Here is a 27,974-nt window from a genome sequence, read left to right as displayed (position 1 = left end):
ACAGCCCTTGTTTTGCACTTGCCGTGCACGTCGCGGCACTTTGCGAGCGTCTACCGGCTCGGGCTGCATTTTACACCGAACATATAATATACCATTCTAAAAAAAATGTTTGCCGCCGTTCGAACGCCACCTCACTCAAGTCGACCCAAGTCATACCGTCATATACCGTATACCACGGTATGATGTCAGCAAGGTATGACGGTATGAAAAACATTATACCGCCCAAGCCTAGTTTCAACTTGGTTTGGCCAAGCCACTAGATATGTTCTTTGGTTTTTCATTGTAGCAGGTCAGTTTGTTGAGTTAACAGCTGTTAAGTTGATGCCATGTTTCTTAGAGGTATTTACTGTTGACTTCTTTTATAGGCCTAGTTATTATAAATTATTGATTTATTATGTTTTCTTTGGACTTTTGGCTAAATAAAAAACCCAGTTTATTTAAACCACTCCTGTGTCCTGTTGCCTTACTGCTTGGTCCCTGACAGTCTGATACCTATAATATATGCCTAAAAATAGTGTAATAGGAGACCTTTAAGACCTACTGTGCTGAAGCAATAGTTATCGCATTGAGGGGTGTGAACCAGAGGGGCGTAAGTGACATTTGACAACAAAAAATGACCATACTTTGTCCTGACTTTGCAAATCTGTTCTGTTTTTGATGACACTGAAGATATTTTGTGCCCTACATCCCTTTTAAAAGTACTGATGTGACATCATGTTTGGCTACGTAGGTATTTTCTACTCTTATGTTGTAACAGGCTTAGAGTGCAATGTAAAAGCCACAAGAATGGATCGGTCCAAGTGGATACCAAAGTTTAAGTGTGGCTAACAATGATGAAACTGGAGTATCTTTATGTCAACTAACATGTCAATGTAGAAAGAGCTACCATGCTTGTATGTCATCTCTTCTTGTTTGTTGTTATTGAGATCCAGGGTTTGGTTCAGTCTCACTATTTTGAACTGGGACCAGAAACTACAGTCACTATGGTCTATTATTTTCTGAGCTTGTTTACTTTATTTGAAAAGGAGTGTGTGTATCTGCAAACTTGTTGATTAAGATTAAGATATCCTTTATTTATCCCAGAGGGGAAATTCAGTCCTTCACTCTGTTGTTATTTTACAATTACACACAAAGGCCTGAAATACAGAAACTATGGACATGAACTGATGGAGGTGGCAGAGTGAAATGTGCCGCCAGTGTTCCGGCACCCGGGAGCAGTTGGGTGACACCTCAGCGGGGCCCAGGAGGTGAACTGGCACCAAAAACCAATCCACACTCTTTATTTTTGGTCCGATTGGGACTTGAACCCAACCCTTCAGTTCCCAAGCCGAGTCCCTACAGACTGAGCCGAAGCCAAAACATATTGCACCATCTGGTGGCAGAATAAGCAAGACTGAATGTCTATGGTTATGCAAGTGGTCCATCCTTTATGCTGAAAACAGTATTTTCAGCGATATTCCAGTGAAATTAACTTTAACAATAAATTGTTATATTCTGTCGATTGACTAATTGATTAGTCACCAATTAGTTACTCCAAAAATAGATTTCACTTACTGGCTATATTACTGTTTTAAATTATTGGCACATTTTGACACTTGCAATGATTCAAGTGAAATATTTCTAAATCCATGTATGAAACTAAACTTTGGTGGGCCCTGGGGTTGAAAGGATTACGTGAGGATAAACACGATAAACATGATATTAGGATACGTGTACAACTTAAAAACTACTGCTGCTGCACTTCATTTATTATGTAGTTTTGTGGTGCTTAAAATATTGTCTTACCATGTTGATCTCTGAGATGGTGTCAATGCTGGCGATGTCCAGGCTCATACCCACTGTTACAGGACCATCTAAAAACAACAAAAAAACATTACAAATCAGTGTCGTACATTATTTACACATTGCATAATCCCCATGATTTATATGTAAATACTATATGCTTGTGTATAGTGTATACCTAATGCATACATGTAACTGGGTTATATGAAAAACTGTACAGTATATTGGTGAGTCATGGCTTCTATAGCTGTATTATACAGAATGGTGTTTAGAGAAAAGTTTTTGAAGGACATTATATTTCAAACACAGACTCCACGTTGCTGGCACGTCAACAGCTGCAGTCTGTCAAGTGTGAACCCCCAGAGGGAATGAGTTCTCCATCATTCACCATCAAAGAGGGATAACTTTATCACTCTTTAATGTTTCAACATCCTCATTAGCCTTGTCTCTCTCTTATCAATCTTAATTTTTATTAACGAGACCAATGAGTCATATTCCAGATCCTGTGTGAGACTTAGTGTGTGCCTACTGAAGATGTTTGGGTGTAGAAACTACGTGGATGTGCATCATAAATAAACTGTAGCCTAAATGATTCAGTCATTGTGACATCAACCAAGAGTTTATGGATATCTTTGGTTTTCGGTCGCCACCATCTTGTTTCAGGAACAACAAGTGGCACGACAAGTACATCTCTGAACAAAACAATTACATTTTACCAAAACGTAACTGTTAAAATTCATGAACTAAAAAAACGGTCTTGAAAAGTTCCAAGACAAAAACATGGACAACACACAAACAGGACAACAGTGGTGACCCTTCAACCCAAAGGTAGCCACACATTTAAGTATACCCACATTATCATCTATTTTATTGTAAATAATAATGTGGTGAATTATGGTGAATAGCCACCATTTACCAAATTAACATCATAATGAATTGATTGAGACTAAGTGTCTCACTGAATAGAACATCAAGCAACACATTGGGTAATCTTCTCAAGACTTCTATACAATGGGACATCTGCTATGCTTGAACCAGAGTTTGCCCCCTAATATAGTATGTCAGGCTTTCAAATAATAGTTTCAACACTTTGAGAAGTAGATTTACTTACTTTGCAGGAAAGTTCAATGTGAAGGTTTGTCATGATTTGAGTTTTGTATGTTAAGTTTTGGGTTTATTTTGAAATTCTGTTCTCCCCGTGTCTGGTCTTCCTTCCTGTGTTTGCCGTCCTGTGTCTGATTGTGCCTCATTGTGTTCACCTGTTGCCCTTGTGTTTCTGCCTCCCCTGCCCAGCTGTGTCTTGTCCTGTGATTGCCCTTCTGTGTATTTAGTCTTGTCTTCCCCTGTGCTCCATGTCGGTTCGTTGTATTTTCTCACTCTCCATGTTAGTCACTTACCTCATGCTACCTGTTTTCGATTCAAGGTTTTTGTCTTGTTTTTTCATGCCAAGAGCTTTGTTTAAATAAAGCTCGCTTTTGTTTTGAAACCCGCTTCCCTTTTTAACTGCATTTGTGTCCTACCTTTTCCCGAATCGCGACACGATTAATGGTCATCTTGTTTTTTGTAGTCATACCATTTGTGTTTTTTGGAACAATAACTTACACGAGAGGGTGGAGCTAAGTACATTGGTGAACAAAACATTTTAAGGTAACCAAAATGTTACTATTAACATTCATGAACTTAATTAACACTAGAACCGCCAGAGATTTTTTATACCTAAAACCGCCACCGGGGTCAAATTGACCCAGCATTAGAATGCATTGATTTTCAAAGTAAAAGTATTGCTTTAAAAAGAAAAATGGTCCTGTGGTATTGGTATTTTGACAAGCAATTTTGTTAAATTGTTTCGTTTATTAACGGTACAACATAAGGTTTTGTGAGGCGGTTGTCGTTGTTGGGTGAAAAGCAAACAGCTGTTTGCGCGCTCCTTCACTACAGACTGTCGCTATCAATCTATCTATCTCTCTCTCAATCTATCTCTCAATCCATAAGGAACCGCAGTAGACAAAAGGCGTTGCTATAGCATCACGTCATGTTTGTTTACACGCAAAATCAATAGCGCGAATAGGGGTGGGGTCAATATGACCCGCTTGGCGGAAATAGGTATAAATGGCAATGTTTTTGCCGATTTCTTCAATCTGACTTCATATTGACAATTTTTAACTTTCAGGAAAAGTCACGGACTGTGATACCTTATATGTTATTGAAAAAAAGCTACATACAATAAAAAACAGCTCTGGGTCCAATTGACCCGATTGGCGGTTCTAGTGTTAAAAAAAAGAAAAGTTCCAAGGCAAAAACATGACCAACATTGGTGACCTGTCAATCCAAGGGTAGACACGCCCTCAAGCATAATTTATTTAACTTTAAATAATTGTAATATGGTGAATAGCCATAACTTACTAAAATAACCTCATAATGAATTGATAATAGAGAAAATGTTTCACTGAGCAATAAACCAAGCAACAAGTAGCGTCATGTTTTTGTATAGACTTCCATACAAAACAGTGGAATTATCCCCTAAAAAAGTGTATTAAGCTTTGAAATTATAAATCAACCCTTTGGATGTAGTTAATACAACACTGCAACCACTGCTGATGTACAATAAAATGTACATCAGCAGTGGTACTGCTGTGAATGGAAACAGGAGAAAACAGCTAGCTTTGCTATTTCCAAAGCACCCAACCAAACCAACACACAACCAAAACAATAAATTAAATAGAGTCAGGCTGGAAAACAGAGCTCTCTCTCTCATATATATATATATATACATAAATAAATATGAGCACACATTATCTCACAAGCAAAAAAAACCTCCTTAAAACAACAGTCAAGTCTACAGTCTACTGTCAAAGACCCAGATGCCTCAACAGGCCATATCCAAATCTGTTTTCTAAGTTTTCGAGCAAGGAACACCAACATGTTTGCATTGTCGGGCGGGGGCTCTCCATCTCCAGCTGCCGTGTTTGCTCCCAGCTGGGAAAACGGAATGGGGTGGTTGTGTTTTAGGTGGTTTAAAATGCGTGGTATTGCCTGCTTTTGTCGCTACCTTTTTTAAACCAATGCGACACAACGCCCGGCTCATTCAAGTCCGTAGGTTCGCCTCGTTGATTTGGTTTGAATCCCAAATACTGCCACACCGGAGAATCGAGATGTGTAGTTAGGTTTTGTAACCAATTCCATTTCACTTTAAATTCCCCGCGAGTAAGTCACACGTTGTCTCCCGCTTGTCGCTATATTATTAATTTGGCTGCTACGCTGCTGCACGTGCACGCGGAGTGTCCTGACCTGGCTGTGTGTCAGCCCCGCCCCTCACAGCGCGCCTGGCAGCCACAGCGCTCCAGGCTAAAATGCTGGTCACATCTTTATGTAAACGGCAATTTATCGAGCTCAGAAAAGTTATCGAGTCCATTTTTATTTATCGTACGATAAGTCAATTTATCGATTATCGCGACAGGCCTACTTACATGTAATATGAAATGTGTTTAATCCGTACAAATATCACTTTGTTCTGGGTATGGTTATGTTCCAGGAAGCACAGCTGCCTGTAGTTATATAATCTACAAACATATACAGTGGTAATAATCTTTCGAATTCAACACTGCAAGACAAGCGAATAAGTGTGTGTGAACCAAAACGTCAAACTAATCCTTCGGGTTACAGTATGAGGAAAAATGATTAATGTCTTGAGTAATGGGTCAATGGGTCAGACTGCAGTGAGCGAGGGGCTGTCAGTTGACGAGCAGTGACACCTTGCACCCAGCCTGCACCGACATGTTGGAAATATTGTATTTGCCCTGTATATGTAGTTAAAGATACCATGACAACACAAAGAATTACAGAGTGCATGACGGCACTGTTGCAGCTGATGTATATCTAGTAAAAAGATGTATTGGTGCTTTTTTCCCTAAAGGGTTAGAATATGAACACAACAATTGCAATTCACACATTGTAATGCAAATATATGTGTGTGGGTGTGTGTGTTCCCATCTCTGTGTGCCAAGCTTGCGTTTCTAAGCGGGATGACTTGTGATTATACTGAAAAGCATTTGTCTGAGGTCTGAGGTGTTATTACAGATTATGCGGCGAGTAAACAAACCATAATCACATTGAGACAGATTCCCAGATCCCAGAACAATAATGGTAGGGAGGGATTTGCAGAGGATGACATAACATTGTTTCTCTGGGAAGCGTACACAGAGTTAGCTTCTCTATTGGAAGTAAATTAGTCGCCTACTGAACATTTGAATCTAAATCACATTGTGCATTAGACCCTTAGCTGTGATATAATGAGCATATACCACGGCCTGTCGTGAGCTATTGCTTAAGTGTAGCATTCTAGTACTCTTTCATTGGCCCTATATCAGTGTTTCCTTCTGCATGAATTTACCTATTATTGATCAAAACCAAGCGGCAAACTCTGGGGCAGAGCCGGGAGGCCAATAAGGAAGTGCCACAAACTGCAGGCCATCTATTGGCCGATAGGCGGTGACCGCAGAAAGGATGAATTTCCATAGACCCCCATGTTAAAATGCCCAACTTTACAGCAGAAATAAACATGTTTCTACCCCTGGATGCAATACAATTATTCGGGATATAGTTAGATTCCACCTTAATAAGATTATTAATTGTTGAGTGAATTGTTTTATAACGGGACCCTTTTATTTATATTAGGTCTTAAAGTTTTTGCATACATTAGGGCGTGGTCACTTTGATGGAAAGGTACGTGCCTTACTGTCAGCTAACAGCAACTTGTCCACTCTGCTAGGCTACAACATTAGCTAGTTGTAGTTACTGTACTTGACCCTTTAGCCGTGTTCGTGGTGATTGTGCCTTTTAGGGAATGTTGTTACAAATACCAGACAATGAAAATGTCGTGCTGTGCGGTTGAAATGTAACGTTTATATAGTGGAACTGCACTGTTTTATCAAAAACCAAAGTGCTACGCAGTAACTTGGTATGCATGTATTTCACGTTAGCTTAGCTTCTTAGCTTGAGCTAGCTCTGGAACTTCCAGCTCGGTGGCAGCAGGTCCCGCCTCGGCTCCGCCTCTTTGCCCTTATTTGGATCAGGCTGGAGCAGGCGGGAGTTACACTCTGATGTCACTGATGTGCCAAGAGCAAGGACTGTCTTAGGTAAGACAGCTTTTATGTGCGCAGCTCCACTTGCTTGGAACAGTCTTCAGCAAGAATTGAAACTGAGCAATCTCATTCCTTTGCGTGTTTTTAAAGCTAGACTAAATGAAAGGCTCGTTGATACTCTGGGCACTTGTAAATGTCTATAACTATGTAAATGTATCCTGTAAATATAATGTATGATGTCCTTTATTGTTTTATGTTTCATGTGGAACCTATATGCTGCAGGTCTCCCTTGAAAAAGAGATCTACAGATGTAGCGTTTCATTTCAGACGCCTACCCGTGCGGGTCCGTGATCTGCACGGGGTGGGCCCCTGCTGAAAAGGAAAGCTCAGGTGATCAGGTGTGTGTTTACCAGTGTTGGGACTAACGTGTTACAAACTAACGCACACAACTACCTTTTGCTGTAACTAATAACGTTACTAGTTAACTATTCCCATTCAGTAACGCCGTTATAGTTACTGTGATTTAAATGGGTGCGTTACTGCGTTACATTATGTGATCCAACTGAACCGAATCTCCCTGCGGATGTAATTTACAAGCGAATACAGCGATGTTCTCTCACAGTACCATGGAAAAGTGAAAGTGACCAGAGAGGAGTGATGATTGGTTAACGCGGGGTAACATTTCAGGGTAAGCCAATCAGAGACAGAGTTGGGCGGGTCTTGCCTTATGGGGACAGTACACAGACACACAAACACTTGCTAAGGCTAACACACACACGGCAACGCCCACCACCAGCAAACACACACTATGGCAGATGCAAGTATCAGCGAGAGCAACAGCGCATTTACAACTCGGAGATATAACCACTATTTTCAATTTGTGGGGATAAAGGACGCACAAAATATTACGGTCAAATGTAAACTGTGTGCAGGACAGAAAGCATTGTCCACATCGAATAACAGCAATGCCGATCTCCTGAAGTCGCCAAAGACCCCACCGTCTCAACCACCGGCAGTGACCCAGAAGGAGCAACACCATCTAAACAGCCAAAAAACGATTTTTTTAAATCGCCACATGTCACCCAGAGTCAACTAAACAGATTGATTGCTGAAAATAGTTTGTTTGTCTTCAGTGTCAGTCTGACCGTTTATTATTTATCTAATTGTAGTTCTTGTTTAATTGTTACACTGCCAAAATAGTGGAGTTGTTGTTAATGTGTACACTGTGGTGATTGACATTATTCACCCACGGATCTATGGGTTGGGGTATTGTTCTGCACGGACATTTTAGTGAACCGGACTTCCTGTTTCCGCCGGTCTTCGCTTCCCGGGCATAAAGTTGTTAACAATGGTTTTCAGATGCTAAATAAAAGTCTAGCTTGTACCTTTGATACCCCGCCTCCGACTCCCATCTCTCGGCACCACAACACTGCCAAAAGAGTGTAGTTCTTTTTATTTTATATTGCACTACTTAGAACTTGATTGTTGAGGCCACAATAAAGATGCCTGCTTTATTGTTATTGCACAGATTACAGGTACTGAGACAACGAAATGCAGTTTAGCTTCTAACGGTGCAACAAGCAGTAAAGTGAAAAGTAATGTACACGATCTACAGAATAAAATATAGAATTAATTGAATGATGAATAAACAGTGAGGGCTATGAATACACTAGATATACACAGCAGCCTGTGAGCAGTATTAACAGTGTGTATAAATATGCTAAGATATATAAAGCAGTGCAAGTATAGCATACATGCCAACCTTTCCAAATCCAAAAGAGGTAGGTTTGCGCGTGGCAAATGTGCATGACCAAATTAGGTAATCAGAAGAAATGGAACCCCAGTAATCACATGTATAAACCATATATTTAAAATATATTGCATAATTTTATGCATTTTTCAGAAAAAGTGGTAGTTTGGTAAACAGTGACATCAACGACATGTCTGGTCTGTAAAATGCCCGAAAAGTAAAAGAATGGGAGATAAATATCCCAAAGTCTCCACATTTTATTATATTTTTAATGTGTTTCTGGTCCTCTTTCAGTTGAGACAGTGTAGATGAAGGATGTGTCAGGATGTAGAACTCTTGTGTGAACATTGGATAAAGCCAGGTTCATATTCTTGTTTCATGTTGTTGACATATTAGAGTCAAAGGTTTGCACAGAGCGAAATATTTTTGTGTTGCGCCATAAATCAGAAAATACTGCATTAAAAAAGTCATTTCCTGCATTTTTATACTGATAAAGTGTGATATAAATAATATACAGGCTTTCAGATTGCAGTAGTTCACTAAACACATTAACAACATGTTTGGTGTTGAAAATGTCAGAAAAATTGAAAGAATGGGAGATAAATATCCCCAAATCTCAAAATTGCATTATATTTTGTGTGTGTTTGTGGTCCTCTTTCAGTTGAGACACTGTAGGATGCTTCCGGAAAAGACCAAACACTGGATGTCTTTCAGTCGCCAACATGTGTTTTCGAGACACTGATATTAACGGGGAAATCCTGCAGGACTCAAATGCCTCGTCGGGGGTAACGCTGCCTTTCCCGCAGCGTTACCCCCGGTCTGCACGTTGTTTCTCTTTCAGAAACACAGAGGACTACTGTTTGTATGATGCGATCACGCTGCAAACGATGTCCACCAAAAGTTGAGTCCAGTGTCTATGGAGTGTCATTTGTATTTGTTATAGTTTGGGAAGATTGAAAATCGGTAGGGAAAGCCAGCTACCGCCCAAATCGGTAGGCAGGGTTCCTGCAGGTTTCGCCAACTCAAATGTAAGACTTTTTAAGACGTTTTTAAGACCACTTTGAATAGAATTTAAGACCTATTTCACGGCAAGAAAGTATGAAGGAAAATTGCTATGAAAGAAGAAATACGTCCCATAATTACTTACAAAGTAAATGTATTCATGTTCAACATAAGAACAATAACTGAACATAACAGCATAACAGTACAGAACTGTGTTAGCCAAAAAGTGTGTATGTGTGTGTGTCTCTGTGTGCTTGTGTGTGTGTTCGGGCTGTGCAATTAATCGTATTTTAATCGCAACTACGATTTTGGCCTGCCTGCCACAATTACAAAAACAACATAATCGAAAAAAACAATTATTTAGCTTTGCTAGGTTGTGACAGTGACAACATATTTAATCTAATTAATTTGAGTCTAATTTATATTTATTTATCATATTTATATATGTTTAGTAGCTTGTGGAAGTGCGCTCCAAAATATTTGTTGATCTTGTTTATTGGTATTTACTATTTTGATATTATTTATTTAAATATATCATTTATTTAATTAATTTTTATATTACCTTTTCAGTTGAATTATACGTTCTAGGTAAAGTTCAATAAATGGATATTTTCAAAGTCAATGAATAATCGTACTTAATAATCGTGATATTAATTATTGACCAACATAATCGTGATTATTGCCATAATCGAGCAGCGTGTGTGTGTGTGTGTGTGTGTGTGTGTGTGTGTGTGTGTGTGTGTGTGTGTGTGTGTGTGTGTGTGTGTGTGTGTGTGTGTGTGTGTGTGTGTGTGTGTGTGTGTGTGTGTGTGTGTGTGTGTGTGTGTGTGTGTCAGAGTCCTGCATCGGGTCGGGTACCCGCGGATACCCGACGGGTGACCCGCAAAAAAGGTGATTCGCGGGTGGTATTTTTTCAAACACTTTTTTCCGGGTTCGGTTCTGGGTAAAACAAAGATGATGCGGGTCGGGTCGCGGGTGTTGCATAATAAATATATTTAAATAATAATAATTTAGTTTAAATCCTCAGACCTCTCCCCCGCGGGACCGTGCATAATCATAACCTCTGCAGCGCATCAATCTGCTTCTGAGCACGCCACATTCTGAATGGCTGAGGTGAAGCTCTCTATAGCGGAGAATACAGCATTTTCCAACACTTCCTCAAGAGCGAAATCCAACGTCTGGGAGGCTTTTGGTGTCCTTCTAGATGGAGAGAATAACCAACATCCCACGCTTTTTGAGAGAAATATGCAACTGCGTGTGTTAATAATTGCACGTTTTCACTGCTCATATATGCGGGTTCGGGTCGGGTTGCGGATCCTGTGCCGACGGGTCGGGTCGGGTTGCGGAACTAATTGGTAATATGTGCGGGTAGCGGGGCGGGTTCGGTATTGCACGTCGCGGGTGCGGGGCGGGAGCGGGTCTTGAAAATCAGACCTGTGCAGGACTCTGTGTGTGTGTGTGTGTGTGTGTGTGTGTGTGTGTGTGTGTGTGTGTGTGTGTGTGTGTGTGTGTGTGTGTGTGTGTGTGTGTGTGTGTGTGTGTGTGTGTGTGTGTGTGTGTGTGTGTGTGTGTGTGTGTGTGTGTGTGTGTGTGTGAGTGTGAGAGTAACAAGAGCTATATTCAGAGCTCTGCTGCCTTGGCTACAATCTTTCATCATTGCTGTTGTATGATTGGTGTTTAGCTACGGTATTTAGCGTCTACAGCACCTCCGCTTTTAGGGTTGACGTAGACCCAAACGTTGCCCGGAGGTCCCCCGGTGTTGTTGCGGGAGCTGCTGCACTAGCTAACGCTGCACTAGCTAACGCTGCACTAGTTAACGCTACATTAGCAAAACAAACGCTTTCTTTTGCAAAAGGTGCGGCGGGCTTCAAACACGTTCCCCTCCACTGGTTTCAACCAAGCACTAAATTCGATGTTTTCCAACCAAATACGGTTTAACTTACACTTCCCCATATTTATTTGTAAGTAGATTTGAAGAGACATGAGTTTCTGACTGCCGCTAGCTGAAGCTTGGTTGCTAGGTTACTAGCTGGGTGTTCTCCGATAAGGGGCCGGGGGAAACAAAGTTAGTGATTGCTGGTTCCATGTTGATTTATTTCAATACAAATTGTTGGGGGGAACTGAAAGGCTCTTACCGTACTGGTTACTTTGCAGCCCGGACATTTTCCCCAAAACACATTTTAGACGCGATCGCAACACAGAAGCACCTTTCAAATCCGATCATTTTTAAGACCTTCTAAATCATATTTAAGAACTTTTTATTTTTTTGGTCATATTTAAGACCTTTTTAAGGCCTTAAATTCAGATTATCAAATTTAAGACTTTTTAAGACTTTTTAAGACCCCGCGGGAACCCTGGGTAGGGTTGGCATGTAGTATAGTATAAAATATATGGATATTAATTTCATGATAAACATTGTGGAACAATGATGAAAAATGTGAATGGAAGTGGCGACGTAAAACTGACACAAAACAACAACAAACTTTTGCCGAGCCAATGGAGAGTTTCATCAGCAGCGGGTACAAACCACCAATGAGCGCTCAGCTCGAGATACCAGCGAGTCGAGAGAGTGAATTATATCTGCATTTTCTCTTTTGAGAAGCCCCCACTCCCCATGTTGCAAACTCTTTGTTTAAAGCTAATTGGCCATCGGAATGTGTGGAGTAAGTCTCCCAAGGGGGATGCTCACATTCCATAGCTCCCCCCCCCACCCTCCTGTGATCTCCCAACCCCCAGTCTTTAGGTTTGTGTTCGCTGCAGCATGTTTGTTAGGCCCCGCCCCCCGCACACAGAGAGACACAAGGAGATCGCTCTTCTGGAGTGAAGAGAGCGGAAATAATGATATTGCAAGTTAGAAACGTAAGATGCATTTTGACAGACAAGATGGCCAGTCCACCACTGCACCCAGCCCAGCCCACGTAAACTGTCAACGGGGGGAGCCTTGCTGCTGGGGGAACGGTGGACCTAGTGTCCCGACCGGAGTGGAAATAATAATAATAATAATAATCCATGCATTTTATCCATTAATTTCCCCAACATTGTGGTAAAAAAAACACACGTTTAACCCATGTTGGTGTACTACAACTACAAAAAGCATCGCTTTGTTTTTTGATCAAGAAATGCAGACCGGCTCAAACAAACGATTTTTAAATTATCTTCCTCACAATCATTTAATGTATCATATGTTCGCCGAATTGACATGAAAGCACAAATAAATGTAGTTTCATCCACTTGAGTTTACAACTACAAAAATAATCGATTTGTTTTTATATCACATCCTACGGGAGGAAATTCAGCAGCTCTCACTACAGATTTTTTATCCTAATTTAATCATCATCTTCACCACGATCATTTATGTTTATGTTCCCCGAATTGACATGAAAGCACTGACAAATATGAATATACTGTAGTCAACTTCATTAAAACGTTATTAACGCGCATGACAACAAACTTTGTCCGTGTTTGGTTCTCTCGCCGTACAGTGAAGCGTTCCCGCATTGACGTCACTTCCAGCTTCCCCCAAAACTTCAAAATGAGTCGAAGGAATTTCCCCGCAATGTTCAAAATTATTGATATTTATCGGAACGGTATCGCACCTTCTTTTTTAAACTGACGGTTCGAGATGACTAGTAGCCCAATATTTCATTGCACAACAGTTGTTGGGATGCTGTCACAGGCTCTTTAAACTGTCGCACTTTCTGTTGTTTCTATTGCCGGTATGAAAGGGTCTGTGCCGGAAATATCAAACATTTAATCAAAGTGAAAAACAATGAACAAGACTTAACGTATTAATAATAATTAATTATTTATTCCGTTTGGATGTAGGATTTTTTACTTTGTTTAGAGCAGCAGTGATCTTCAGCAGAGAGCTAAGCGCTGTCAGAGCGGACCTAACCCTGAAAAGTATTATTATCTGAAATTAATAATTATGTTATTCATATTAAATACATATTGTATTTTTGTAATTATTGATGCATAAATGTGTTCATCCATTCAATGTGGCATCTGCTATAATGGGGTTAATGTATGATATTACTGAATAAAACAATACATTATAATATATGATATGATAATTATATTTTAGTTTTATTCATTTCTTATTTCATAGTTTCTCATTATTAGGGCCCGAGCACGCTGTGCTAGGACCCAACGGCGTCCTAGCACGAAGTGCTAGGAAACCTATTGTTATTGGTGGAATTATTATTATTATTATTATTATTATTATTTTTAGTCACCATCTTTCCTGTTTTTGAGGCTTTTAGGATGCTGACAAAGTTGTATAATTTTGCACGGATGCCAGGACCGGTAAAGATTGCAACATTCTGGAGTCAATGGGTTAAAATATTCCAACGTGCTCAATAGCGCCACCTATCAAAATCCCATTTCGGAATAAATTTACAAAGTCGCACCGTAACTCCGAATGACCTGAAATTTCGCACACATATCCGGGTGGACCTGTTCTACAAATAATCCTCTTGGAACCCTAAGCTCCGCCTACATTTTTCTTCTAAATTAGCATAATGTTCAAAACAGTTAAATATTCACTTAAATTTCAATTTTCAGTTTTTCAACACCAAACTTCATATCCCGCATCGGTGGAGGGTCAGACACATTACCGTAGAAAATGAGCATGTTAGGACGATAAATATTGCCGCCGTCAATCAAAACGTACTCACAAAAAGGAGGGGCTTAGAAAGAAATGCTCATAACTCATCAACAATGTATCCAAACAACACAGATTTCGGTAGATAGGTTCAGACTGTCTTGGGGAATAGGCACACCAAAGCATTTTCATTTTGGATTATAGGGGGCGCCAAAAACACCACCAATTTATAAATCAAGAGCGGATGGACTAATTATTATTTTATTTTTTTTAGACATACTCTCAGGGTGACTACAAACTCAGATGTAAAGTGTCGCAAAAAAATCTGAATGTGGGCGTGGCCTATACATTTTTTTTAAATTGCGATAAAGTAAAATAAGCTTCGGACGCAAAACTTGGGACACACGTCAGAGCCCACGACCTTTTCGAGAATGTAAAAAAAAAAAGGAATTTTTCCAAAAAGCTGCTCACTAGCGCCCCCTATTGTGTGGTAGTCACATATAGTTTCTTAGAACTTCACGATATTTGGCAAAGACATTCCTCATGGAATTGCGGACATATTTGTAAATAGATTCGCCAACAGCGAATACACCATTTTTGACGATTTACATGTCGCAAATGACTCCAAACTACTCCAAATTACTCAAATATGGTTGTTCCAATATTCACGAAACGCTATATCTACATTACTATTATGATTGCACACATATTTCAAATTGCTTTCCATTAGCCCCGCCCCCCAGAAAGTTGGCCATTTTGAAAAATGTGCGTTTTTCATGCATTTTAAGCACATTCTTGCGAACTCCTCCTAGGGGAATGATCGGAAAAATTCCAATGCAGGACAAGTTCAGCCCTATCCAATAGGATACTTAATTGCGGAGCACATTTTGGAAAAATCACTCGTGGAGGTCGTAAGCTAACAGCGAATACACCATTTTTGAAGATTTACATGGCGCAAATTGCTCCAAACTAATTGCATATAGTTTTTCCGATATTCACGAAACGCTATATATACATTACTATTATGATCGCACACATATTTCAAATTGCCTTCCATTAGCCCCGCCCCCCAGAAAGTTGGCCATTTTGAAAAAAATTCGTTTTTCATGCATTTTAAGCACATTCTTGCCAACTCCTCCTGGGGGAATGATCGGAAAAATTCCAATCCAGGACAAGTTCAGCCCCTATCCAATATGATACTTAATTGCAGAGCACATTTTTGAAAAATCACTCGTGGAGGTCGTAAGCTAACAGCGAATACACCATTTTTGACGATTTACATGTCGCAAATTGCTCCAAACTGTTTGCATATAGTTTTTCCGATATTCACGAAACGCTGTATACACATCGCTATTATGATTGCACACATATTTCAAATTGATTTTCATTAGCCCCGCCACCCAGAAAGCTGGCCATTTTGAAAAATGGGCGTTTTTCATGCATTTTAAGCACATTTGTGCTAATTTGTCATAGGGAAATGATCGGATATATTCCAATCTAGGGCAACTTAAGCGGATATCCAATGTGATGCAACTTTGCGAAGGAATAGTCGATCGCTTGAACATGGAGCTCGTAAGCTAATGGAGAATGTAACATTTTTGACCATTTATATGTCACATACTACCTTAAAGGGGACCTAAAAACCGGGCTGCAATGGATTTGATACATGCAGATTCTGATTTGCACCTCTATGATATCACAGAGGTGCACTCCACCTGTATGGTCAACTCTCCACCTATCAGGGGAATGAGAGGTTGCAGTGGCATGGCAACAGCATATTAACATGACGCTTGTGCCTCGCCCCCTCCTTTGCAGGGGGGGGGGGGTGTCAGCTCCAGCTCATGCAAAGACAGAGCTGGAGTGAGGCAAAATGAGGCATGGCTAAAATGCATGATCTGTTTGGTATTTTGAAAAATAAAACTTATAAATATACGTTATATAGGTATGGTCCTACAATATATTATTCAAATATAGCATGATAGGTCCCCTTTAAGCTACTGAGACCCGCCTGCACCTTCCACTCACACACACTCACACACACACACGCACACACGCACGCACGCACGCACGCACGCACGCACGCACGCACACACGCACACACACGCACAACACACAAACAGCTCCTAAAGCAGAACTAAATATCAGGCTACAGCCCTTGCATATTTTATTATGTGAAGCACTATATGGTTTCATGAAAAATATCTACTGTTTATTGGTAGATATCTCCTGAAGCCTACAAATAAAGTGTGAAATGTAGGCCTGTACCCGCTTGGGCCACTAAAATATTGCTTTAAAAAAAAAGAATTGTCCTGTGGTATTGGTATTTTGACTTGCAATTTAGTTAAATTGTTCCGTTTATTAACGCTACAACATAGCGTTTTGTGAGTCGGTTGTCGTTGTTGCGTGAAAAGCAAACAGCTGTTTGCTGCGGAGCGGAGCGCGAGCAGGCTCCCGTGAGCGGGAGCGCGCTCCTTCACTACAGACTATCGCGCCACCTAACCATTCGCCATTAATGTTTTTAATACCAGCGGTAACCGGCCGAGCGCCGGGCAAAAAACAATCTTCAAATAAAAGAAAGTCACCGGAGGAGTTAAAGGAGAGTGACAGGGAGTATGAGAAGAAGAGGGAGAGAACGTTTCAGCCAGCTTGATCGATGGAGTTGGCTTCTAGTGCAGTGACGCGTCCTAAAACCCTTTTATATTCTATCGATTAGATTTATGATTTGAAGATTATAAAAGTAGGGTAGACATGTGGAGATTATCCGGCTGAACAAAACGTGCATTTATTAAACAGGTTTGTTTTCCACAGACCTTATTTCCAGCTATTTTCCAAAACCCTTTGGAGAAATCCCATTGCTTTTTGTCGAGGAAACCAGCAGCTTATACTTCCTGGTTTTAGGACACGTCACTGCACCTCTCAATATGATGCCAATATAAACAAGGTCTTCTGTCGGCTCTATACATCAATGCCGACCTATGCTGACAAGTAAGTCAAGAGTAGAAAATATAAAGGTTTTGGCTTTACGGAAATGTCCCAGCAGTTTAGGAGAATGAAGGTTCTAATCTAATCTATTACATAGCCATTACATTTCTAACTCCTAATGACAGGAAGGCAGGAAGCGCATTATACAAACAATAATACTCATAATAATAGCTGAGATTTTTTAACAATGACCACAATATCATTATTTTAATAAACCAAATATGAACAATTGAGGAAATGAGGAAGAACTGATGATTCAAATGTTGTAGTACAAGTAGTAATGTAGTTAGTGCATAAATTACTATTGCAACAAATGTGTTCATTTTCTCCATTATAAGTCGATTTTTTTTGGAAGAATGCTCCGGGCCAGTGGTTACAATGGTGGGGCCAGTGATAATACAATTCCACCGGCCCCTGTACATATATTATTGAGCGATATATATTATACACACTGTTCTGCTTTCTGCACTGACCTCAGCAGCTGTTCTCACTGTAAACATCGCCTCACAATGAAAGCACCTAACATCCAGGGGAGATGTGATTAGTGAGTAAACAAACAAACGGTAAAGGGCAGAAGGTCTGATGCACATTTGATCATCTTGAATAACTTATAATCACAACTGGAACAGTTTGCAGAGCTGTGCTTCGTTGACATCCAGCCATGAGTCACGCCTCTTTTAAACATCAATGTTGGCTGAAATCGTCTCCGGAGAATACTTCAGTGTACCCTCGGTTATAGCTCCTCCAGAGACACTCCTCTCTCCTCTAAATCAGTGTATCCTCGGTCAAGGCTTCTCCAGACAGCCTCCTCGATAATCGATCCTCGACGAGCCTTTAGAGAAATTCGTTTTCCTTCCAGACGGCGCGCCGACATCCGTTTCCGGGTTGCTGCAGGATGACCTGGGAGTCTGGGACGCGAAATTAGAGAAATGACAAACGGCTCATTTCCGAGTACTCGCGCGCGTCTGCTTGACGCCAGGACGACCAGCCGCCCTCCCCGACAGGCGCACGGACGCGAGGGCCCGCTCATCACTGCGCGCACAAGTGCGACCGCAGTTTTAATTATTATTTTTATCGCTCATCTTATTTTTGATTTTATTAATCTGTGTGAATCTGTGCTATCCTGTTTTTCACTCTTACCCTGTTGCTGTTTGAACTACTGAATTTCCCCACGGGGATTAATAAAGGTCCATCTTATCTTAATGTATAAATTGATTTACTTCAATCTACTGTACTGTGTAAAAACACCCAAACAATATTACAAAAAATATACTGCATAAAGCAAACTATATACTTTATTTGATCTAATATATTGATGTTTTTTCATTATAGTAGCCTGTGAAAACCATAACAAATAAGTGATTAAATGCTACAGTATTCAACAAACACAACTGCAGAGCTGCAAACATTGCAAACAGAATAAGTTCTACAACACCCAGTTGTCTTTGTGTATTTGTGAATGAAGCGCCATCTCATGGTTAAATCCTGTAATTGAACAAATGGGGAAATTTGGCAACGCCCTCTAGCAATTTGACAACACCCCCAGCCGATGGGATCCGCTGGGCTTTTGACTGGGACACACCCTTGTGAGTCCTATCTGGAGTGCTACATCTGTATGATCTCAATGGGACCAATCTGGTTTTAGGTTTGAAATGAAATGAAAGTGGCCGACTCCGCCTACTAAGGGCTTCTTGGCAACTCTGCAGAATCCTATGGGTGACGTCACGGACACTACGTCCATTTACGTATATATACAGTCTTTGATCAAAACGTACATTCAAGATGAGTTCTGAAATCTCATTACACCATACATATGCAGCTAAGTTAAGTATGTCAGCGTATATTTCTCAAAGGGACGCACGGCCAAAAAATTGCAATATGAACTGTTCTTGTTCTCTGTCTACCGCACATTTCCCCTGAGTGTTCAGTCATTCACTCGCTGAATGTGTCTGAAGTTTCCTTACTGTCAAAGAAGGGCCTGAGGTACTTGTTGTATCCTTTCATCAGCTTATGAATGGTGGGAGGCAGAATCTCTCCTTCCTTCATTTCTGCGTTGAGCATCGAGCTCTGTAACAAGCTGAGAGAAAGACAGAGAAATAAGTAAAAAGAGGTAGGAAAAAAACAGACAAAGAATTTATATACCAAGCGGATCTCTAGAATTCACAGAATCTCCAGGGGCTTGAAAAGCAAATGTTACACAACATGCTGAGTTTGGGAAAAGACAGGAGATTATAATTGCAATTTAAATGTAATACAATCCCAAAAAAAAACTCCTTGTTTAATTGATTGAAATGACCACTTTGGAATATTTTAAACTACCCATCTGCCTGTGTTTCCATCGCCTGACGCCTTTAAAATTACCATTTGCTTTCATGAGATTTTTGTTCCTCTCAGTGTTTCTCAATGCCATCCTTAAAGGCACATTGAAGTGTGGGAAGATGATTATATTGCTGGCATTTGCGGCTGGGTAAAAGCACACTCATTGCACCTTCCCCAGCGGTATGTGTGTTTGTGTATAAATCAGGTTCTAAATACAGAACGCCTGCTCGGTAGAGAAAGCCCCAGGGCATGTGCCATGATGTAAGAGGGGCTGAGGCAAGACAGATCAGCCTGTGTGCAGAAGCAGAACACATCCATCTCCAAATGTAGGCAGCCGCTCAGAGTCCCCTCTGTCACTTGTACGCTTCAAATAAGTGACAAGAGAAAGAGTTTAAACGCAAGGTGGGAGGTTTTTCATACGTAATACAGCATCATCCATTATCCACACAGGCATTATTAGGGTGCTTACCCAGATAGCAAAATATGAGTGAATCAATGTTGAAATATGGTTAGGCAGAAATATTGAATCCATGTTGAAACCCGGACATTGAAATTAAACAAAGCGCAAATTGTTTTAATATTGAATAAACGTTGGACTTTCAACCATAACTGACACTATATCAATGTTGATTCAACCATCATCTAAATAGGAATCTACATGCACATTTTTGGTTGATTTTACATTGAATCAATGTTAGGAATCAACATTGATTCAACCATCATCCAAATGGGAATTCTACATGTAAATTGTAGTTGATTTTATATTGAATCATTGTTAGGAATCAATATTGATTCAACCATCATCCAAATGGGAATCTAAATGTAAAACTTACATTAAAATATTCAACTTTTCTAAGCATACTGTAACACATTAAAAAAGTGAATGTTTTTCACCAATGAGCTTTCTGCGTATAGGTCTACATCTTAACAGACCATTAACAACCATCAATACTGTACTGACTGAAGTGGTCCAAACTTGTAAACACACACTACACTGAAAAACTAAGCCTCAAAAAACAAGAAAAATAAATAGTAAAATTAGTAATATATTACTTAAAATAAGAAAAGTTATCTGCCAACAGAACAAGAAAAATTCACTTGCCAAGACTTTCTTAAAACAAGTAAATAAATCTAGCCTAAAAAGATCTACAGATCTTAAAACAAGTGTTTTTAAACCAAAATTAAGTAAATTTGAATTGAAGCAAGGAATATCTTTAAGAATTATAATCTTATAAGGAAAATGTGCTTGAATTCAGCATATTCTACTGCTTTTGTCCCAAAATTCTATTTTATGACGCAACATATCTTAAATCCAGTGCAGCTTCACTTTAAACAGGTACATTTGTCTAGATAAAGATAAGATTTAAGAATTATTTTCTTAATATGTAGAAAAATCTACTTAAATTCAGCATTTGGTGCTATTAAAGTATTCTTAAAATAAGGCTAAATACCAAGAAACGTAGAGACAAAACCTTCAAAAATCTTTAATCCTATCAATATAAACTTTGACTGCTTGCATAAAGAAAAATATGAGTCTCAAATGATTTCTTTTAATGTTTTTATTGTTTTCAAACAGCGTAGTAAAGGTCAGTCATCAGATATGTCTTTCGAGAAAAAGAGAACATTATTTCACTGTAAAATGCAACGCAAGGGAAATTCTCATGACACTTTTGACTCAGCGAACAATTTTGAATAGGACTACAAGTATGAGGGGCCGCTATGGACATTATTCAGAAATACTGTTCACATACATGTGAAACACTCTCACACACACAACTAAAACCAACATAATTTACAAACATATGTAAAAATCTCTCATATGCACATATGAAACGCTCTCACACACACATGAAATCCAGTTATTCACATATACAGTACATGTCAAACGCACTCATATACACATGTGATACGCACTCACACACACACACCTGAAACGCTCTCCCACAGATATGGGATAGTGTGTTTTATATGTGTGTGTGAGAGCGTTTCAGGTGTGTGTGAGAGCGTTTCAGGTATGTGTGTGAGTGCGTATCACATGTGTATATGAGTGCGTTTGACATGTATATGTGAATGACTTTGGATTTCATGTATGTGCGAGCGTTTCATATGTGTATATGAGAGATTTTTACATATGTTTGTAAATTATTTTGGTTTTAGTTGTGTGTGCGAGTGTTTCACATGTGTATGTGAACGGTATTTCTGAATAATGTCCCTTGCGGCCCCTCATATATATAAGTGCCCTAATCACTAATCACTGGAACTTGTTCCAGTCGGCCATAGCCTTTTTGTATGAAGTAGTCATGTCACAGTCGTGAATGGCGTCCAAGAGTACTTCTGTCTGCACCACAGACAGAAGAGTTGCAATGCACTTAGGATAGGTGAGGTGTAAGGTGTAATAACATGCCATGAGATACATCACGCTTTCATGAATGTCCTTTTTTGGGAAGGTGAGCATGGGCATGGTTCCAATGGCCAGTATACAGTTGGTTTCGCAGATGATGACAACAGGGCTGGAGAGTGGTCGTGTCTGAAGAAAGGTGTTGGGGTCTTCTGCAGACTGACACAAAAACAGACAAAGAAATCATCACAAAAAGCCAAACAAATATGATCACAAAATTTCACTCTTTGTGTCGACATGTGAAAATTCTTATAAATCTTCTTACCTCAAGGACGTGGTGCACAGCCTCACTTGCATGCCTTAACTTCTTGGGTGGGGCCATAGGTGATGGGAACATCTCTGGTAAAGCCTTCATCATGGCAATTGAGTGCTTTACTGTTGAAAAAAAAAAGTTTCATTCCGTTTCCTGCAGTCAGTTAATAAACAGACATGGTCAGAGATAATAATCACCTTTGTCAAGCTGCGGAGGCCTCATGAGCTTTTTGAAAACTCCATAAAACTGTGCCCTCTCACAAAAGGTCCCCCACCGGGTCTTAAGTTCCATTAAGAAGTGGGAGTTGCCTTGATTGAGGACCCGCCGTAGTTCATCCATTAGTTAAGACAACGAGAGAGAAAATATATAGGAGAAACTTTCAAATCTACATTCCAAGGGTTAGTAATTCGTCTCATAATTGAATTTCCAAAAAAAGATTCATATGTGTATAATGTGATTGAAATGGTCACTTAACAAAAATATTACTGTGCACATAGAAATACGTATGTCTGATGCACACACTATTTTTCAATACGTATTGTGGACCAATACTACTAACAAAATAATGTTGTGTGTACCAGAAGCACATTTGTGAAATTTGTTCTTTTTAAATAAGTGGAGGGTTTTTATATATCTATTCAGAATAAATATGTTTATTCAATCAGCATATTTGAGTCATTTATTTATGGAAAATGAGACAGATCTGATTTAATTGTCATACCATTTCTCATTTCAAATTTGGTCTAACGTTAACCGAATTAGGCAGCCTGGTTGTACATAAAACGAAAACATTTGCTTACATGATCCAGTTCTCCAAAGCAAGGATAAGCTTTAAGAATCTTGGAAGGCCTGTCCTGCTCCTTTGTAACATCAGAGTCAATGAAGGCCCTTCTCGCTTGGATTTCGAGGTCCAGGAGCTGAGCAACATCCATCTTGTTTGGTCTGGCCTTGGTTTTATACATCGCCTGTAGAGTCTTATATTGTCTCGTCTGGGTCGGTGGGCTCTCAGTTTCTGATGCTAGAAAACATAAACCCCACTATTTTAATTTCTGATGTTAAAGTTTAAATGAGACATTAACACACAGCCATAGTGACTGATACAGGGCAAACATAGATGAGTAATCTTGAATAAAAAAGGGTTCTAAAATAGCTTATTGATATTGTTACATTTTCTTGAAGAAATTGAACTATCTCCTATTTCAATTTCTGTACTTACCACATAACTGTTCAGCCTCCGGGGCGCTGCATCGAGATGGTGGTGATCTTTCCAAGATCAAGGTTGATGAGGTGGATCCATCAGTCTCATCAGTGGAAGTCTCATGGCTGCTCTAAAAGCTTAAACTCCTAGGCCTCTTTCTTGAAGGAGTTGAACCCTGCTTCTTTTTGGGGGTTGTCACATTCTGGATCCTTTTCAAAAGCTGCTTTTTCACAGTTTCCTTACAAGACACACACACAACAGGTTGTGTTATAACTCACATTAAACAAACTTGTATCAAACAAAATACACCACACAAGCAGTTGCACAGAGCTCTTATTGAACTGGATAAAACACATCACTCCCAGTTTGATAGGCAAATGATTGCAGTGCTTTGTCTGAACCATGAGTTGAAAACTTGAATAGTGACATACCCACTCAGCTCTACTGGTTTGAGATCTGTCCCGAAGCATTGGGTAGTACTCAATTAGACGCTTCACCATTACAGTGAGTTCACGGCTGCATGGATAGTTAAAGTCATCCACAGCTGCCCTTTTAATGGAAATCATGCTTGTGACTGTATTCCTGATCAATCGACAGCGAAGATCTTTGGAAAGGACGTAGTCCCCTTCTTCTCCAGCACGGTGCTTTTCAGAAAAGGTGCTTTGTGATTGCTCCAATTCTGCGTCTGTGTATAAGACATACAGTGGACTAGGAAGCTGTACGGTTCTGCTGGCACCATGTTGGGGTTGTGGGCTTTGAGAGGGGAAGGAGGGTGGAGAAAAGACAGGGGATGGAGAGGGGTTGGAAGGAGGGAAACAAGGAAGGTTGGGGGGTGGGAATAGGGCTGAAATCACAAGTCCCATGAGAGGTACTCGGTCTACACAGGTCTCTCTCCTGGCCCTGTATAAAAGATGCATATATATATATAAATAATGGTATTTACAATGAAAAGAGCACTACACTGTGACAAAAATAATAATCAACACAACCAAAAAACTCCACTTCTTCAAATAGCTGCATGATGACTAGGAAAGGCTTACTTGGCAACAGGTTTAAAGTCCCTCAAATGTTAGAATCTGGAATTACCTCATTATCTTCATGAGTGAGTCTCCAAATGGTTCTTCTTCTGAAGAAGTGCTCAGGCCCAGGAAGGAGATCACGCAAGTCCTCCTTACGGCCCGTCTACACTACAGGCATGAAAAAATCTTGAAGCTGGGCGTGTCTGAAGCTTGGCGATTTTTTGCGAGCAACCAATCACATGAATCTCCCGCCCCCGACATACAAAGCAATAGCAATGTTAAAACGAAGTAAACTGGATATAAACTCTCCAAACAGGCGAAAAAACTATCAGTTTCACCCACTGTCTCTGCCACCTCCCTCTAGGGCTGTAACGATACACTAATCTCACGATACGATACGATACGATACACGATATTGAGCTCACGGTACGATATATATCACGATATTCAGCCAACGATACGATTCGATATAATTCGATACACTTACATCATTTTCTGAAAGATTTTAAAGGGACAGTGTGATTTTGGTGACATCTTGTGAGTGTTCCATTGACTTGGATTGAATTAATTCAACTGAAAACTGAAAGCATCAATTATACAATATATGGCTCTGACTAGACAGAGATTCTACAGCTTGCAAATGCTGGACAAAATGACTCAAAAGATGTGGTGAGAAAATTTGTTTCATTTATTGAAACAGTGCCAACTGTAGTTTACAAGCCTTTGAAACGTAAGTACATAAAGTGCAGTATCACAATGGACAATGGAGAATTAAAAGGTGCAGCAGGTGGCCTGTTCTGAACAGATTATTTTACAGCATTTTTAGCTTAACACAGAATATGAGGTAGCCAATAATTCAAGTCACTAAGAACAACATTTAATGTAAAATGTAACTGCCAATAATTCAAGTCCAAAGGAGTAACATTTAAGCCAAAAACACTAAACAGAAAGGCTCCTCTCTACATCTACATTCTCTTCAGATTTTTGTTCAGGAATATAATCTGATCAACGTGGTCTGGGAGAAGTGCACTTCTCTGAGCAGTGACGATGGCCCATTCCCAAACCGCCCCCTACACCCTACCCCTCCGTGTGCGCGTTCACGCGGAGGGTCCGCCTACGAGTGTGGAGCGGTGTGGAGGGGGAGTGGGCTATCAAGCCCTCAAACAGCGAGTCTGCAGCGGTGCTGACTTGAGACCGGTCTCTACCTGACCGGAGTCGCGCTGTGTATGTCCACTGCTGTCAAGCTGTTAATAAGTAGTTCCAGCAAACATCCACTGATAAACTGCAATGTTAACAACCTCATGATAACCTCATATGTTTTAACTTAGGATCATACCTGTGTTTAGTCTAGAAAAAGGTAAATGTGTGCATTTTATTATTAAGTTGTGTATATTTACAGACCGTTGGAAAAACTAAGAAGCTTATAAACATCAGGTTTAAAACTAAAAGAGCTTTGAAACACAATGAAAGATGTTAGGAGTTTTATTTGAGTTATTCATTTAAACTTTTTGTCTAAGAGATGTTGATTTGAAACCGTTGTTACATACAGTTACGGCATTTTCTGTTTCTGCCGGAGAGAGGGGAGGCCGTCCCAAAGCTTGCTGCTGTATTTACTCCCTCCATCTGACAGGAGGGAGCCTCGTTGAGCTGCGAGTGTGGCTACAGACGGAGTTCACTCCGTCGAGGGAGTGGTTTGGGATTGGGCCGATATCTCCGGCGGTAGAGAAGACCCTCTCCAGTGTGGTTAATGTTTGCCGCTATTCTCCTGAACCGCTTCGCACTCACTGCGAGAAGAAGACACCGGCGTCTGTGTATCTAGAAATGCTCTACAGCGACACTAGCGGCTCGGCTGGCTGACGTAACCGCTCTTCATGCCAAGCGAACGGGGGGGAATGGGCAGCGAGCAGAGTGCCAGGCGGAACACGGGGGATTTGAATGGGAGTTAATGTATCGATACCCGCGGCTGAAATATCGATACTTTTTCGGGAAACAAAATATCGATATATATCGCAGGATCGATTAAATTGCACAGCCCTACCTCCCTCCATGCCTGGTTCCTCCGGTTTGTATCCCGGTAAATAGTTCCGGTCGTAAAGAACCGGGTGATTTGCTACCGTAATATCTCGTTTGGAATATGAGGAAATGAACTGCGGTCTGGCTCTCCCAGCTTGCACGCGGTTTGATTGGCTGCGCTTGCACTGGCGGGATTTGCATAAACGGGATTTGATTGGCTGATGCCAAGCATCGAGCCTCAAAAGTTGAACATTGTTCAACTTTTGATGCCGATAGATGCTCGTGATGCTTGCAAAGCCATGCTCCCCACAATGCAGTTCGGCGAAGATTAAAAATCTTCTACGTCACCCCATTCAAGGGAATGGGCGAAGCGTTTAAAGCATTTTTTTATGCCTGTAGTGTAGACGTACCGTTAGATAGGCTGGGCAGCATGTCTCTGCTTATATTAGCAGCTGAGAACAGATTTAACCACACAGTTAATAAGAAGGTAAAAAGCAACTAATAACATATTTATCTAAATACATAAAATGAAAGAGTAATGTACATTTCTGGCTGGTTTCACAAGATTTTATTTAACATTAAAACATGTATTGCACTTACTAATAATTTAAATTTAAAAAAATTGCTGTTACAATAGCCCGCACTATCATACAACAACGCATTGTGAAATGCTGTCTACAACAAAAAAGGGCGCCAAAGATGGCTATGCTAAATACTTTACTGTCAGTTGTGAAAGGCTCATTTGCTTCTTGACATTATTTCTGGCAATAATACAGTATAAATTAAAATGTTAACCACGATTTGTCATTTGTGCAGTTATTAACAGCTTACAGTAGATCTTAGCTATGTTAACACTAGATATGTAGCCAGCTAGCTAGCTTACTTTGCATGCTAACTTGTTGTCCAACCGATTCAGATAATGTAAAGCTTGCTGGAGAGGTGCAGCATAAAATACACAATTACATTACCTTTTAATGCTGCAGTTGCTATAGCATCCATGTACGGATATGTGATATCTCTTCCATTTTCATGCATGGCGTAGTTAAATGTGAAATCACGGAGGTTCACTCTTCTGCCTGAAGGAAAGCTAACCAGCAACCCTGAAGCTAGGTGCGGTAGTGCACCTGACCTAACACACGCCCTTAACGGACCCTTTTCGCGGTTCCCATTGGAAGGTACTATTTCTTAAAAAAAAGAGGGGTGACAGAGATATTGTATATGTTGCAAATATTAGGAATATTAATAACTGATGCAGTCATAGGTAACATTTCAAACATCTGTTTCTAGATGCACATCATTCCACTAGTTATTCCCAGGCATTTTTATGACGTGTATATATATATATAGGAACATGACTCACCGGTCTCCCCCATACAGCTAGAGAATGTGATAAACCCACTTCATTAGTTATTTTCCAGGGCTAACACATGACATGCGAGATTCGGAGGAGATTTGCGGAGATCCGAATGTCACGTTTTTAGTTTTGTATGTCTAGGTTTGGGTGTATTTTCCGGTTCGGTTCTCCCTGTCATGTTTTCCTCCTTGTGTATTGTCTGGTCCCTCTCTCTGTGTTG

The 27,974-nt window shown here is 40.2% G+C and overlaps 4 protein-coding genes across 4 annotated transcripts in view; 1 reads left to right on the top strand and 3 right to left on the bottom strand.

Moving 5' to 3' along the window:
* The window catches only part of LOC307044209 (gamma-aminobutyric acid receptor subunit pi-like), a 241,866-nt gene that overhangs the window by 107,353 nt on the left and 106,539 nt on the right, over positions 1-27,974 (bottom strand). The window lies entirely within an intron of this gene.
* LOC307044207 (uncharacterized protein) overlaps positions 1-27,974 on the top strand; it is a 47,841-nt gene that overhangs the window by 10,951 nt on the left and 8,916 nt on the right. The window lies entirely within an intron of this gene.
* LOC307044212 (uncharacterized protein) lies at positions 1-27,974 on the bottom strand. The gene is made up of 7 exons (XM_079689293.1): positions 27,369-27,974; positions 23,800-26,852; positions 23,387-23,606; positions 22,971-23,188; positions 19,165-19,277; positions 1,786-1,853; positions 1-1,372 (listed from the first exon to the last, which is right to left on the bottom strand). The coding sequence occupies exons 4-7, from the start codon at positions 23,096-23,098 to the stop codon at positions 1,316-1,318; spliced, it is 366 nt and encodes a 121-aa protein (XP_079545419.1). The 5' UTR covers positions 23,099-23,188; positions 23,387-23,606; positions 23,800-26,852; positions 27,369-27,974; the 3' UTR covers positions 1-1,315.
* On the bottom strand, positions 21,064-22,951 carry LOC307044211 (uncharacterized protein). Its single transcript, XM_079689292.1, has 3 exons — positions 22,368-22,951; positions 22,183-22,292; positions 21,064-22,076 (listed from the first exon to the last, which is right to left on the bottom strand). The coding sequence occupies exons 1-3, from the start codon at positions 22,507-22,509 to the stop codon at positions 21,771-21,773; spliced, it is 558 nt and encodes a 185-aa protein (XP_079545418.1). The 5' UTR covers positions 22,510-22,951; the 3' UTR covers positions 21,064-21,770.

The sequence above is a fragment of the Notothenia rossii genome (genome assembly GCF_949606895.1).
Source record: "Notothenia rossii genome assembly, chromosome: 6".
Taxonomy (NCBI): domain Eukaryota; kingdom Metazoa; phylum Chordata; class Actinopteri; order Perciformes; family Nototheniidae; genus Notothenia; species Notothenia rossii.
Note: the sequence above shows the minus strand (reverse complement) of the source record. Positions and strands in the feature narration are given on the sequence as shown.